General features: G+C 38.7%; 1 protein-coding gene across 1 annotated transcript; it reads right to left on the reverse strand.

Annotated features, from left to right (window-relative positions):
- Positions 1-23: 23 nt before the first annotated feature.
- ddx21 (DEAD (Asp-Glu-Ala-Asp) box helicase 21) lies at positions 24-9,155 on the reverse strand. Its single transcript, XM_084356973.1, has 16 exons — positions 8,996-9,155; positions 7,412-7,660; positions 7,067-7,207; positions 6,458-6,533; positions 6,115-6,293; positions 5,818-5,935; positions 5,403-5,588; positions 4,980-5,125; positions 4,436-4,585; positions 4,012-4,173; positions 3,605-3,724; positions 3,136-3,209; positions 2,661-2,820; positions 2,341-2,475; positions 1,708-1,752; positions 24-1,095 (listed from the first exon to the last, which is right to left on the reverse strand). The coding sequence occupies exons 1-16, from the start codon at positions 9,077-9,079 to the stop codon at positions 844-846; spliced, it is 2,277 nt and encodes a 758-aa protein (XP_084213099.1). The 5' UTR covers positions 9,080-9,155; the 3' UTR covers positions 24-843.
- Between the last annotated feature and the right edge of the window lie 7,757 nt (positions 9,156-16,912).

Genomic DNA, 16,912 nt, shown 5'->3' on the forward strand with positions numbered 1-16,912 from the left:
ATGAAAAAAGACAAGAAACAACCTCAGTTGACCTTTTTTTAATGAAAAGTCATTTCATTCAAATGAATGGAAGAAGTAGACACAGTTATTAAATAGAGGCAATTGCAAAGCAATCATCCAATATATTTGGGGAGAGCAGTATTCAGCTGAGGTGAAGGCAGCAGTCCAACACTAAGCACAACTGTAAAGGTTAACAACCACTTCATCACTTTTCTGTGCAGACACAGTGCCTCAAACATGACACAGTGTCTGTGGTAAAGTGCTCCTTAATGGTAATTTACAGTTATCAAGTGTAGTCCTGTTATAAGTTGCATGTTTACAAGACATGTTTGCTGCTGTCACAGTTCCCCAAACATCCAATATAAAAAGAGTAACACTTTACCTCAGTGGATGACACGTTCAAACTTTCAAAGTGGATTAGTCAATTTTTTTGACCCTTTGCCAGTGAACACATGGCATCTAAATAGTGTAACTCTGCTGGTAGGAACGTGTCATTTCAAGAGATACAACTAAAGTGTCCGAAAAGATGCACACAACCAGCATTACAGAATGGCTGCCAGCGGTGCTGCGTGGATACACAGCACAGAAAATCTGATCTTAAATGATGGCTACTTGGAAATAAATCTAATTTCTCAGATACATGATGTTCAAGTTATTTTCAGAGAGCAGGAACTGGTAGTTGAATGTACTGTATATAAACCTTCTAAATATTTGAAAACTTTCAATTTAGCTTGTTGGACATTTTAACCAGCCATACATCAATCGCGCTCACCGACAGCCAATAAAAATCACTGCCAGCCCAGATGAGTGACAGTCAGTCTTATCAGTCCACATGTTGGCACTTCAATAATCAAAAGCTTGGCTGAAGTTGCGTTTGTGCCCTCCTCCTCCTCTGTTGTTGCCATAGCCGCCTCCACCTCCGCCACCACCGTTCCGGAAGCCACCGAAACTCCGCCCCCTTCCACCTCTAAAACCTCCTCCTCTGTCACCGCGGTTACCGCCGCCAAAGCCTCGGTTGTTGAACTGCTTCTCCTCCAGCTCTGGGAGCTCTGTGGCTACAGACAGCTGCCAACGGCGACCATCCTTCCAGTTGTCCTGTGAAAGCATCAAGTGGGGAGAAAAGGACGTTAGGAGGACAACCACAGTCTGTCAACACTGGCAAAATATATATTTTTGTTTTTCTATTACCATATTTCCTCAAATATGAGCCTGTAGTCAAATAAAAGCCAGGTCTCGAATAATGGCAGGAGGGTCGACATGAACAATCACAGGTCAGTGGAAAAAAAATTTAATGCTGGATAAACTTACCAGCCAAGGATGTCATATAATTTGCATGCCAACTAACAAAAGCCATATTTCCATTGCTTTAAATTAATTAATCCAAAAATATACTGTTTCCTGCATCTTACTGTTCTGGATTACTTTTCTAAAGCATCATTTAATGTTAGTGTTTCACAATAAAAGCCATGTTAATAAAGGAAAGGTTTCCGTCAACTGAAATGCTACAGGGCTTTTATTTTAAAATGGATATAGAAAGTGTTACATTTGTATTAACAACATACTGTAGTAACTTTAACCGGGAAAACGGGAGAGGGGAATACAAGGCTTATTTGAGGAAATACGGTACTCATTTGCATTCTTTTAATCTTAAACGGACTATAAACAGTGCACAACACATCTTAAAAGAGTTTTTGCTGTTGTTCTCACCTGCATCTCCTTGACTTTGTCAGCTGGGACATCAAAACAAACTCCCTGAAACAAACAGAATAAGGGTGAGATGGTGAGTGTTTCTGTCTCACACCTACAGAAAGGCTTCACACATGTATATTTACTAACAGATGTTTTGCTGTTTACTTGCTGTGGATAATTAGTGTGTGGCTGTAGCAGCTGAATTTACATATAAACTAGACAATATGTTTTGGGTTTTTTTAAAATGAATTACACAGGTTTTTCTCTCAATTTGCATTTTGATTTACCAACAGGTTCCCCATTTATTTTTTCATTTGCCAAGTCTATTGCTTTCACTTATGACATTGTGGGGACCTAATCCAAGTGGGATCCAACAAGAGCACTCATTGGCTATCATCTGGACCCAATTATTTGTAGCCTACATTCATGCTTTATAACGTCTATAATTTCATGACTGTATACAGATGTACTGTGTTCCTATTACAGATATTACTCATAACCTTTTGATAACCTTCAGCTAGTAAATGTAGAATTTGACAAGATTAATCTAAAAAGTTCCAGTGGCCACACACTACTGTAACAAATACTGTAACAAATGTCTTTAAACTGAAGCAGCACTTCACATATGCACACGTTTGTGTGTTTACATACCGTTTTGCCTTTAAGGAAGGTCATTCTGTGAATGTGGTTCTCAAACTGTTCTCCAAGCTGTTCTTTGATGCTTCTCCAGACGTAACCCAGATTGTGCAGCTCCTGAGAACATACTAACTGCACAGTTGTGTAACCCTGCAAAAACAGAAACAATAAGTCAGGTTTAGTTAGGTGGAATTTGGTACTAGTTACTATAATGCATGCATTTCTGTGTATATAACCTTTTTGTTTCTTTTGTTGTTTTGTGTGAATATATTTGTGTGTGTAAGTGTGCTGTGTGGAGGTTGTTTATGACGACAATAAAGCCAAACCAAACTCACGGCATCAGAGTTGAGCAGTGACCTCTGCTCTAGACTTGTGGCTCCAGATATATGAGCCAGGGCGGCAGCTAATGCGTCGACTGCTCCTCTTTCCTCAATCAGCTTCTCCGCTGACACTCTGAAGTAATCGATAGCTGCGGCTGGTACAGAGTCCAGAAACCTGGACACAATAAAGAAATAAATTAATTACAATCCGACACTCATTTGCTTTCTTTCAGGAAATGTGTTTCACACTGACTGGTAACATTTTTAAGGGGATTTCAGCAGGGCAGAGGGTTCTTGGGGCCATTGTTAGAAGTTAATGTAACAGCTAGGCCACTAAGTTGCCTAAGTAATGATAGCTCTCCTGATTATAAACCAAACGATGTGTCTGACAAAGTCCAAGGTCTCAAACTGTCATAAGTACAGTTGTTTCATTCATCCAAAGCAAAATATAGAAATGGTTCCACTTGGCTTTCTGTCTAGAATTGCCCACCTGACGGCATCCTTGCTTGATGACTTGATGATATCATTGGCGGTGGGAACGCCAACTCTTCTGAATGTGATGCCCTGAAAATAAAAAAAAACAATTAAAATGTATTTAGTTTTATAGTCACTATAGAAACATCTGAAGCAGATTCACACAGATTGCATACACTATCTGAAAGCTGCTGCTTCTTCGTCAACAACATGTAACTTTACACACCATTTCCAGGCGAATTTCAGTCCGTTTTTCTATTTTAGCGCAGTAGCACCTTCTTCATCTCCGGCCTCTCTTATGAAACACTTACTATGTTTTTCCTCCACTTCTTTCTGTACTTTCTTGACCATTTTCATCCCATTCAGCACAGACATGGCTGAAAGTATTGTTTTAAATTTTTACATAGCTGCTCAAACACCTGAACTCAACATTCTTCCTTGCCCCCGTCTTATTTTACTTCACCTGAACTTAAAATGACACATACCGCTTTGTTTTCCACGTAGCGCAGCTGGTCCTCTTCTTTCCTCTGGTAGAAACAGATGCAGACTCCAGTCCTGCCTGCTCGACCAGTACGCCCTGAGCGGTGGATGTATGACTCCACATCCTGAAAAAAACCACAGAGACAGAAACATTTTTAAAGAAAGTAAAGGTGACAGGCCTTTATAAATGATAATTTATGCAACACTGATAATAAGAAAGCATGCACCAATATTCATCTGCAAAGAGTTAAGTGTACTGCAGCGGTTTTCATTTTTTAAATTCTAGCAGTCCTTAAAAACATATTTTTAAATCTAAAATATAATTAAAGTGACACAGCACTAGCACGTCCAAAAAATGCAAAGATGTGCTCAAGTTAGAAAATTGTTGCAGGCTACTGGCATCACAACTCACCTTGGGCGGAGAACACTGGACCACTAGATCGACTTCAGGGATGTCCAATCCACGGGCTGCCACGTTGGTGGCAACCAGAACCTCGAAAGCCCCATTCCTGAAGCCCTTCAGCGTCGTCTCTCTCTGTTTCTGTGGAATATCACCATGGAGGGACTGGGCACTCTGAAACATACAAACAAAATAAAATGAGACATGTACGTTTGAGAATCTGCTCACTTCTTCATAGCTCATATGACACACTATGCACCAAAAATTAGAAACTAAAAGCAGAAAACAAAGGTAAGACGACAGCCCTGTTCAAGAAATGTGACACAACTCCCCAATCTGACAACATTCTCAAACTAATTCTCATTCAATGACGTGATGTCCATTGATCATTTTACAAGCTATAAGTCTGTTTACGTATGTTTAAGTGTGCGTCTACCTGTTTGAGGGATGAATTCGAGGAAAGTTCGTTGACATCTTTCTTTGTCTCACAGAACACAATGGTTCTGCCGTGGCTGCCACTGTAAACCTGGATCACATCACCGAGCACGGCTGCACGCTGTGACCAGTGACAAGTTATGGCCAGATGCTACACAAGAAACAGACAGAAACACATAGCAGAGAGAGAGCAAGAGAGATATAGAGACAGAGAGAGGGAAGCCAGGGAGTGAGAACAGAGGCATTTTCATTCATCCAGGTGGCAGACTTTAAATCTTACTTCATTACAATTCCACTGGTGTTGACAGTGATAAATACCGCAATTTTTACTGTACATTAAGTTGCTTGGCTATTCTGGTGGAGATACATGCGAGTGGATTTTACAGTCTTTAACTGTCCCTGCTTACAGGCAACTGAGAGACCTAAGCCTAAAAAAATAAATAAAAAAGACTTCTGTACCGCTTGTTAAACTGAACCCAACACACACCGGTCACCTCTTTCACCTCTGCCAACTGATTTTCTCTCTCTTACACACACACACTTACTTCCACAGTTGTTGCAGCTTTCTGTGTTTTCTTGCCAATCAGGTCAACATGTTTGCACCCTGGCCTCATGTATTTCTTGGCAACCTCGTAGACCCAGGGGGGGCAGGTGGCCGAAAACAGAAGAGTCTGCGGGTTGGAGTCGGAGTCTGGAGACGAGCACAAATACACAGAAAACATAATCCATATATCAAGCTTCTTTTTATTATCATTTACACTTTATACCAGACAGGTACATAGTGGAACGAAATTATGTTGCATCTGGCTCAAGACGCAAAAAACTACATTTAAAAAAAGAAATCGGCACACAAAGCAAAATCCTGACACTAAACCCTATACACATATATGAACACAAACACAAAAACAGGAACACATACAATTTGTATACTGTATGCAAAGCAACAGAAACACACAGATTTACTTTACCTTTCTGATATGATGAGGCCAGAATCTCTTCAACCTGTTCTGCAAATCCCATGTCCAACATCTGGTCTACTTCATCCAGAACGACGTGCTTCACTTTAGAGAGGTCGAGTTTATTGTTCTGGAGGTGGTCCTTAGTGCGACCAGGGGTACCGACCAAAACATCGATGCCATTACGGATAGCTTCGACTAGACAGAAGGAGAGGAGTGTCATTATTAATACTAATGCGTGAAGTATGTTGTTCAAACAGCCAAACAGAAAAAAGACACTGAGCTGAGCTGGCATTTAAAGAGTTAACATAAAAAATAACATTAAATATCAAGAACCCAAAGAAAATAGATGGACATATTCAATTATTTGAATGCTTTCAGAATTACTGCTATTAAGGACATATTTGTATTTTTGCATAACACTTACTCTGTGGCATATATGAGCTGCCTCCATAGAAACAAGCAATAGAGACTCTCTTGCTAACGTCTTTAAAGTCCTTAGCGACCTGGATGGCTAACTCTCTGGTTGGAGTCAACACCAGGACCTGCAGACAGACAGAGCAGAGACTCAGTCATACACAAACATACACAGAGAGCAACTGATAGTGGGACTGATGTTTGTCTTCAGTCATTTGTGTGAAAGTGTGTGTGTGTGTGTGTGTGTGTGTGTGTGTGTGTGTGTGTGTGTGTGTGTGTGTGTGTGTGTGTGTGCGCGCACGTGCACCTTGGGAGCCCGGCCTCTGGCGTAGTCCACCATACTCGTCTGGAGCTTCTCCACCAAGGGGATGGCAAATGAGAAAGTCTTCCCTGTTCCTGTTCGGGCTTGGGCAATTACGTCCTCTCCATCATATACAGGATTAAATGTCTTCGCCTGAATGTCAAACAGGTAATTGACTCCCCGAGCTGAGAAAGCGACAGAAAGAAAGGTTTTTTGGGGGCAGAGCAGCAAACAGGATATTGGACATGTACCAGGGCCTCTCTGCTCTTGAGCCACAGCGGTAACAACTAAGGTATAAACATACATATAGTACAGTTCCATATCTTGAGAGTAAAAATATGATATCTACCTTTAAGCTTATCGATGGTGACTTGGGAGATCCTGAAGTTGGAGAAGGCCCCTTCCTTCTGCTCTGGTGTCTCCTCCTAAAGAAATAAACAGTCAGTTTATGTGACTGTTGCCCTACAGCTGACTTTGAGGAATGGCTATTAATAAAAAAAACAAACACGTTGAGGCAAACGTTGAAAAATCAAAGATAATGTAATATGAGTACAACAATCAAAGCAAATGAACGAGAATAATATAAGTTGACATAATTTTTGAAACTTTTAAATGCTTTCAAGACGTGCCGAGTTGTGAAATTAGTTGCTTTGCAGTTTCTTTGTTACTTAATCTATGAGTACAATCATGTAATATTGCGATATAACAAAATAAAATACAGCATAATATTATCATATTGTAATACCTAAAATAAGGATTAAATAACAGCTTCCATAGGTGACACGGCATGATTGTTCTTCAACCATCCAACAGAACGCACATTTCGAAGGCAGCAAATATTGCAAAACAACAAAAACCGGGAAAGAGCTCAAATAGCTATTTAGATTACCGCAAACACTGAGTCATCATACATGGAGTATCACCAAAATCGTGTCCAAAATTACTAAAGCCGTCATACCGGTTCTTTTTCGCTGTCACTAGCTGATTCTTCACTCGACTGCGCCGGTGTCTGCATGGGCGTCTGAACTGGGGTGTTTGGGGTGGAATGTCCGTTAGTTGCTTCCTCTGCGATTGCTTTCTTTTGCTTCTTCTTTTTTTTCTACACCCAAAAGATAAAAGTGGAGTCAGTATTAAACAAAGGACAGAGTATGACCCTGTCTACACCAGAGCATAGACAGAAATTATGCATTTGTTTTCAATTGTCTCTATAACTTTTCCACAATTCATGAGAACAGATTTTTCAACACCAACAAAACCACTTGACAGGCAATGAATATAGATGGTTATCTACTTAGCCATTTACCTCTGTGTCTCCTTCAGTCTTTTCCTTTTTACTCTTCTTCTTTGGTGTTTCAACGCCATTACTGTTTCCATTCATGTCGCCATTCATGTCTGTTGCCTCATCTGTATGGCCGTTTACTTGGTCCGCTGCCAGCTTGTCTTTTTTCTTTTTCTTTTTTGGTGCTGGTGGTTCACAGTCTGGGTCCTCCTGCTGTTCTTGGTCCTCCAGCTGCTGCTTCTTCCTCAGCTTCTTGGCCTCCTTGGCCTTGATCTTACAAAATAATAACAATAAACAGGTTTCAGTTAGATCAAATACTGTGCAGTGACTGAAGTTTGTATCCTTTCAGCTGGAGTAATTTGTAGTTTGCTGTTATCACGTAGTTTTACAAACATCTTTTAATTATAAATGGTTATAAGTGGTAAGCTACAATTTACCAGTGGTTAAAGAACATAACATCAGATTTGTTACATCATTTTTGAAGAAAGTCAAAATGATTTATTGTTTATAAACACAAAACAAAACCTGTCAATTCAACACCATGTGGTGACTTTATTCAGATTTCTCGTAATTACTTTAACTACCCCTGAATAATTCCAGGATGAGTTCATAGTTGAAGCACTGACCTAACTGGACACCTTTTTTGAAAATTTCAATATCTATGTCCTTATAATTTAAATGAACAAATTGAAATGTATTCTATCATATGTTATTTTAGGTAAACAAGTACCTACCTAACTAAAGAGGGTGTCATTGTCTATTAAATAGATCTGTTACACATATTCAATACTGAACTGTATTTTTCTTCCTACCAAGGATGCACTATAATAAAATAAACAATGCACTTAATGAAACCCCTTTAGACTTTTTAGACTGTTGTGCCAACTCACTTTGGTTTCTAGACTTCAATCAAAGCATATATATACAGATAAGCATTACAGTTCAGGTCTGGACCTTGGAGATGGTAGTTTGCCAAAACAATCCCAATTAAATTTTTCTCTCTTTCTGCAAGAGGAGCATGAGTTGGCAAAGTTTTGAAAAATATAATAAATATCAAAAATATCAATAATCACACATAAAATATAACAATTTGTAGCAGCTTCACATTATTTTAACTTTCTTGTGTTAAAGGGTGAAGAGCGGGTTGTTTTGTATACTTTCACAGCTGACGAGCCCAGCTGTATAACACGTCATCAAGCCTCGTCCGCAGCACGGACACACAGATGTAAGCAGTTTCCAGCAGGCCTGCACGTTGTCAAGCCGTGAATCCACGTGATCTACACATCAGCTCACCAACACATGGGCATACCATGAGAGCTTCTGGCTAGGCTAACTACGAATGCTAACTTTTCGTTAGAAGCGGGTCACATTTACATCCTTAATTCATACCTCTGACGATTAAACTCTGTTACTAATCATTACTAGTAAGAGAATCGTTAAACAAACCCATCCTACGTTGGTTTCCTAACAGTTAACGTTAGCTAGCCGGTTAGCCGAAGTCTCGGTTAGCACGTTCAGCCACATGTTGTCAAACATGGAGCAGGACGTCGTGTTGGCTACCCGGCTGATATTCAGTCTACTGGAGGCGTCACGGCCCACTCTGCTCACCTTCAAGGCTTTAGCCTCCGCGGCAGTGTCTACAACGTCCTCCATGGCCTGGTCTTCGGTGTCAAATATGATTTTTGTCGGCATTTCTCTCCCCTGTTGGAACCCCTCAACGCAGACACACAGGCTAACCACGGGCACGCGGACGGAAAGGAACGCGTACGGCCGCGCGTGGAAGCGTGTTCACGAGCGAGACATAGAAATAGAAGTGATAGACAGACACCACAGGGCAGAGCAGGCGAGGACACGGCTCACACCAGGACCCGCCGATCAACATAGATGGAGACAATGTGCGATACATACACTTCAATCAGTATTTCTTATTTTACAACTCAATGGAAGTTTATTTGTATCACACAATTCAGACACAATGTACTTCAAAGGGCTTTGTTTGCAAGGACATACAAATACATTAAAACAAACAAATGTTCCATGTCAAAAAACTGCCATTAAAATACTATATATCAATATTATTTTATAGTATTCCATTTGTCAAATGATAGTAAATACTAAATATTCATTCATTTTCAGGATTTTAACCCTATTAAATACCAGTTTGTCAACATGATGCCACTGTTTTTTTAAATGAAAAAAAAAATATATATATATATATATATATATATATATATATATATATATATATTATCTTCCATAAACTTAATCTATAGTATTTTTATAGCTGTGCAAAAGGTTTGACTGTACCAAATGTGGTCTTTTATCAGCTGCATGAGGGTTAAGTTTTATTATGAGGCAACGCCCCCTATAGGACACAAGGGAAATAGCATGTATGGGTCTATGGGCAAAATACAGGTAAATAACCCCATCTAGTGAAAGATATTAAAACTCTCATCCAGGACCACAGAATGAAAGCCTGATAATATGGGATGCATGGTTTTATGCTGTAATGACAGTAGGATGAAAAAAATAGTTTTAATGAGTTTTAATAGTACATAATATGTACAACGGTTCTGGCTGTCTGTCTGTCTGTAATATACACAGTTCATTATAGACATATGAGCCAAGGTTGACATTTAATAGAAAAAAATAACAAACACCAAACTATATGCAATTTGCATTAATACAGCCAAAGTAAAGAAAGGAAACATAAAATGCATCAACAGTTGCATGAGGGTTAAAATACATTAAAACAAATAGGATGACATCAAAAAAATAAACAATGAAGCAAGTTTAAAAAAGAAAAATAAGCTAAAATAGGATAGGTTTAAAGAAGACAAGACAATAAAAGTTACAGTGCAGTTCAAGATATTGATCAAAACCTTATAACTGCCTCAACAAAAGGCTGTGGCAAACACAAAGGTCGTCAGCCTTCAGAGTTGGAGTGGACCGAGAGGAAAGCTCAACTGAACATGGTTAAACATGGTTCATCTTCTCAGTTGATAACCTCATAGAATCGCAGCAGAAAACTCACTGCCACTTTAATGAGAACATTGCAGTGAACATCAAAACTGTAATGACAGTAACTGCCCAGCAGATGGCGCACTCTTTCTTTACACTTAAAGTATGCTTTCCGTTTGCATGCGGAGGCATTTTGATGATGTATTCCACTTAATAAAACAATTGGGTTGCAAATTTTCTTAGTCTTAACACTTTAATTCATGGGTGAGGGTGCATGTTTGTTCTGCCACACAATACTGCTCTGTAGATCACGTTCCCAGCGTTCTTCAAGTAAGAAAACTCCCTATGTAAGTTGAAGTTAGTTGGCAACTTAACTTGTTTTTACAAAACATTTTTAACCTTATCATTTAAGCAGGGCCGTAGCCAGGATTGTAGAAATACTGAGGTCATGCGTCGTAGCCGTGCTGGGCTCCCCTGCAAGAATATTTTGAAGACTATAGTATGAATCTATGCAGTTTATTATGGGGCGCCGATTGTAAAGTTGCGCACGCTAAAATAAACAGCAACTTTTCGCCACATTTAGCAACAAACCACGTTTAAAAAACGTATGTGAATTTTTTTTATGTTACTTTGACCAGATTTACAGCAATATTTGTGAACTTTGTGATATTTACTTTTCTTGTAAAAATATAATTTCAATGTTAAATCCAAATCTAAACTTTAAATATTAAATCTAGTTGTTAATCTAAATCTAAATTTTAAATCTTAATCTAAATGTTAAATATAAATATAAATGTTAAATCTTGATTTAAATCTTAAATCTTAATCTAAATGCTAAATATTAAATCTAAATATTAAATGTTAAATCTAAATGTTAGATTTGGCAAAAGGTTGCTGTTTATTTTAGCGTGCTAAGATTAAGGACTCAACCATACACTTCATGTCACAAAGACTGATTGCTTTTTGTTCTGGTGTTTTTTATTATCTCAACACTGCACATTGTTTTTATTTATTATCTCAGGAACCCTGCACATTGCACATTTGCACAGGCACATTTATCATATATTGCACAAGTTGTGTACATACAAGGACAGTTACTGTATATAGTATGTTTATCTTTATTCTAATAGTTTTTATTATGTTTTCTATTCAAATTGTTATTTTATTCTTCAGATATTCTCTTTATTATTGTCTCTATTTTTTTAGACTTACTTTTGTGCTGCTACTATTTCCCTCTGTACTGCTGTGTTACCTGCAAATTTCTCCCAAGGGGGATCAATAAAGGAACACCTTATCTTATTTTATGGTATCTTGTGTGCTGGATTACAATTCAGTTTTATGGCCAAAATGAAACAGTGTGAACATGCATACAGTCTAAGCCTGAACACACCAAGGAAAGATTGACATAATTTTATTAACCTATAACTTATGATTGGATGAACTGGCACAATTTACAGTCCATTGTTCAAATGTCTGCTGTAAGAGAATCGAGCCTCCATCTCAGTATCACAAGACAACATGTTACAATATTGGTTAGAGACACTGTCACTATATCCTGAGATAATGCACATTGGGATATATTTTGCTGAATTTCCATGACAAGTTCACCTCAAAACGCAAAATCTCTGTAAGTATTCTGTGAACAAAATCATTCATATTACAGTACAGTTCAAAAATCCAGAACAGTACAATGTAACAAAAGGATCAATCTATACACAATAAACAGTCAAGGCTTTACAGAACATTCAAGGCAAAAACACGGCATACTTCTCAAACTCATTGTCATGTTTAACAAGTTGTAGTTTAACAGGACGTGTTCCATTCATAAAACCAAAGAGGGCCAAACTATGGCCTGTAACTGAATTTTGCCATCTTCTGCTATTGTTAAATAGTCTAAATATCAGCCATTTACCATATATTCATAAAACAAATATGGCTTTGAGTCCAGGAGGTTGTAATTTCACTTTATCAACATGAACGCTGCTGGACAATTGGGTGGACAGCTAGTCTCACCAGGACTAAATCACAGTAAAGTATGGGCAGATAAGCCTAAGTAATGTTATCCATAGGTTATTCTGTGAGATATTATTACAAGCCTATTTAAAAAAAAACTTCTAACTTAAAATAACGATGTTACAGTGCACAGAGCAACAGAGACATAGTCCAACTAGGAATTGAAGTGATTGAATATTGTCCGAACATAATTTGTACATCCTAATAGACACATGACGTGGACAAGACTGCACAGGTGTGGGAACATGAGTGGGAAATCAAATACATTCCCAGGTGGTAGCCCAGCACCGCAATGCTGCAACTTGATCGAAGAACGTGGGAGGTTTAGAAAAAGGAACGCAAGACTGCAAAAGAACACAATGCATGTTTAATTTTATCAAGTCAAACATTCAGATTTATTTATAGATTTATTTCTAAGTAACAAGATTTGTATAGCATGCATAATATGGTACAAAAGGACATGGGGACTTCAGCCAGGTCCTGGTGTTCATACAGTTATCTGCTCTCTTCTTTGCCTTACAGACAAATACACACACATACTGAGAAAATTACATTCCCACACAGAGATCCGGGACAAGAGTTTGTCAACCCTTTCATGGCAAACTGAAGCTGTCATAAAATATTTACTGTCTTAATAGGAGAGACAGGCCAACCAGGGGCTGCTCGCTCAGACAAGGAGGAGAACCCTTTCTGATTTCCCTCCCACATCATCCAATCGTGTCCATTATAATGCAAGATTCAGGTGGAGGGTAAGGCTCACACAAATCAGACATTTCTCCTCATATGCACATCATTCAAGTACATTTCAACATGTGTACAGGAAGATCCAGAGATCAAACTGAGCCACAATAAGACTCATTTGCCCTAAAGTATTTTGTTCAGAGATCGTTATTTGAATGAACATCCTTCCTGTTTGCGCCTCTCATCCCACCTTTAAATGGAGGACTTCTCTAGCCTTACTGCCTCAATTTGTAGTATTAAATCAGCCCGGCACTTTTTTAATCAATAAGGAGTCCCGGCAAAACTTACCTGCTTGCCGGATGTGTGGAGAATGAGCTTGAGTAGTATTGGCAACAACTTTGTAATGTAACCAGTGCATTTTGGCTTGTTGCTCTCGTCAAGACCATCACACAACACGGAACATTTAAATAGGGTAAGAACAATAATCCAGCCAATATAAATGAATGCCCATTAATATGAAAGAGGAGCCCCTCTCTCCCACACATCGTGCAGGGTTGTTGTTTGCTTCAATTCTATACTTAATGGCACCACATTTTCTTCATTATGATCAGGATGTAGACAAAACAACATGAGGGATAGTAATATGGAGAGCACTTTGTTTGGCAAGTTTTAGTTTTAAGAGGACTGCTGCTTTAACATCAGCGGGGGCAAGGCTGGCAGTCCCGACCAAACCGGATCTGAGGCCCCATGCCAGCAGGATAGCGTCTTGATTACCGTTGTCCTCAAGTAACGGAACATCCACTTCACTTTAATATTTGCAGCTTAAAACAGCAAACATAACACATAATACCCTATCAAGCACTAGGCTTTATGGGAAATATGGGCCATTGCTACTCCTCTATTGGCTTAGTGAAGGGGTTAACATCGGTTAGCCGAATGCTGCTAACTTCCTCCTGTGTTCTTATGTTTTTTATCTCGTCTGGCTCGTCCTTTCAACACAACCGTGTCCACAACAGGGAGGTGAAGTTTTAAAAAGGGGAACTTGTTCAGATGATTTTGGTGCAGTGGTTTATTTTAAAGGAGTGGCTACACTAAACCACAACAGGGACAGCAACTGGTGGGTGAAACATCTGTAATTAGTCTGTGAAGAAATCAGTCACTATGTGAGATTGTTTACCACATCTCAGCACCAGCCTGCGTCACTGCCTGTGGTGACTGTCTGCTTTGTATCTAAATAGGTCTTGAAGTGATGTAGACTGCTGTGTCTATTATACCTTGATGTTATTCTTTTGAAAGAAAGACATGATACTGAGACAGTGCATCTGGCCTGACAGTCCATCTGTAATAATGCTGAATGGCAATGGCATCTTGTTTTTTATGTTGTTCAGAACAAGCTTACCACCAAGTGGCCTCCTAATTTTTGTTTGTTTGTTTGTTTTGCTGGGCTCATTCGGTGAAAATAGGTGTCAATGGACAGGAAAGGACAGGATATGGTAGGGTAGCATAGGACACATCAGCTAGATACCTACCATAACTGTATCAGAGGGGCCCTGTGAGACTGCTGCTAAACACTGTGGTGTGCCTACAAGTCAAATGTTTTATGTAAGAAAGGGCTTATTGTTGCATAGAAAACTTAAACATTATATTGATGATAGGTAAAACACAAACTAATGCAGCCATTTATTTTAAGCTGTTAACCTGCATCTTAAAACAAAAGGTCATGTTATACACTGCGCATGCTCCAAATAAAATAAAGAAACATGGTCCTCAGAGAGAAGTTAAGTCCTGGCAATCAGTAACGCTGGTTTCAACAGTTATTTGCCACGAATATCCCAGTCCAAACAGATGTTCTGCAACATAAAGCAAAGGTGACAATAAACGTTAAGCTGAGTATTTACAATCCAGCTAAACATTAACTTCTTGAGTCTAACAGACATGTGACTGCCATTAGTGCCCTACCATCAGAAGTAACCATGTAACACCAAGTCAACACCTTTCTAACTTCAACTGCCTTGAGTTTGAGTCTCTTTTCTGAGTCCACACAACTTGGTCCAAAGTGTGACACCCAGACTTGACCCAGAGGAGACGGTCTGCTCTGTCCCAGGCTCATTGTTGTGAGGATATGAATCACCAACATGGGGGTTGGGACCCTGTCAAATTAATATTTTGATGACTGGATTAAACTCATCTAATCTGTCTGTATCTTATAAGGGAATACATGTGTGCCAAGTTTCAACTACAATATGTACCGTAGCATTCTGGTACCTCCGAATAATTAATAACGCCGACAGTCTTACTTTTGTCCACAGTTCAAAAGGTGCAATTTCACAATCATACCTTTATGTCAATAAAGTCAAAGGAACAATATATGACTGTTATTGAGGTTGAAGTCTCCTTGGTTCAGATAGATAGATAGATAGATAGATAGATAGACAGATAGATAGATAGATAGATAGATAGATAGATAGATACTCATATGCATCCATCATACGTGTGTATGCTGAATACTGGACCAGTAATGGCTGCGATGTCACAAATCATGTTTGTAGGCCCGCCTCTTGAAATTAGATTTTCAATGAGCACAGTAAAAGATTTAGACTTTTCAGCGATAAATGTGAAAACAGCCTTGTAGTGTCGACCTCTACACATACATGATTCTACACAATGAGGCTCAAACATTCAACTGTAGGAACAAGAAGAAAAACACATTTTTGACTGGAAGGGGACTTTACTTTGTTACAAATTGTCGTGGTAATTTCTGATAAACAGAGGACTAAGCACAGGAGAGAGTAGTCTTGTCTTTATTCAGACACTTGTAAGTGGATGCTTCAACCATAAACTTGAAATGCTCTGGCTGAAGGTTGTAATAAAAGCTTAGCACAAATGTATTTCCTTCTACAGCACGCAATGTAGTAAAAGCTTTAGACCGATTAGAGGGCTAGGAGTTTAATCCAGTCATCAAATTGTTATTTTCACAGGCTCATAACAGTTTGAGCCAAGCTACGAGAACTCAAAAGCAAAACTCAAACTCAGGGAAGTAAGGAAGGCGTTTCCTTGGTTGTGAAACAAGGAACAGGTCTGTAAAAGGCAGGAAAGCAAACAAATCGATCAGGAGACAGACAGGCAGGCAGGCAAAACCACAACATACATATGTGGTTATGTAGATAACATATTGATATATGAGAACAGTATCTGAAACAATTATTAATTATTAATTGAGACTGGCTTCCAACTAAAAGGGTGAGTACTTCCACAAATTGCATTATCTAATATCTAAGAAAAGCACTTAGTTAAAATTAAAGGTTCAAACTGTGAATTTTGTGAATTTAAGCCAAACTTTTTCCCTATGTGACATGTTTGATGTTTATGCTGTAAGTACAGTTTCATACTGCAATTAGTGGGTTTAAATGATCAGTGTGTAATGTTATACTGCACTGTCAGTTTATAGAGATCTCAGAGATTAACTCTTGACTGAATTATTTGCATTAAGTGGAAGTAGCCATTGATACAGTACTGATGCTGATGAAAGGCACTTGGACAAAAGGGTAATGTCCATCTAAGAGTGTGGTGAAACTGACAATGACCAAAAGGAGATGAACCATACTAATGAACCTTATTGAAACAAGGCATGGACAGTGGATTGAATGATGGACATGTATTCCAAAACAAAGGTAACTCATTCACAAGGAATAGTTTCATATATATGTTTTATATTTTTGAGGTCTTGTAATAAAGAGGAAAATTGTGAAGAGAAAGCATCGGTAGGTGTCTTCATTCCTCTGAACTTTCACCTGTGTTTATCAGGAACCTGAACAGAACTGAACCACAAATATTTTTTGCCTGAGGTACTTAATTTGTTGAGACCTGTAA

Source organism: Pagrus pagrus, assembly GCF_965226575.1.
Source record: "Pagrus pagrus genome assembly, chromosome: 1".
Taxonomy (NCBI): Eukaryota; Metazoa; Chordata; class Actinopteri; order Spariformes; family Sparidae; genus Pagrus; species Pagrus pagrus.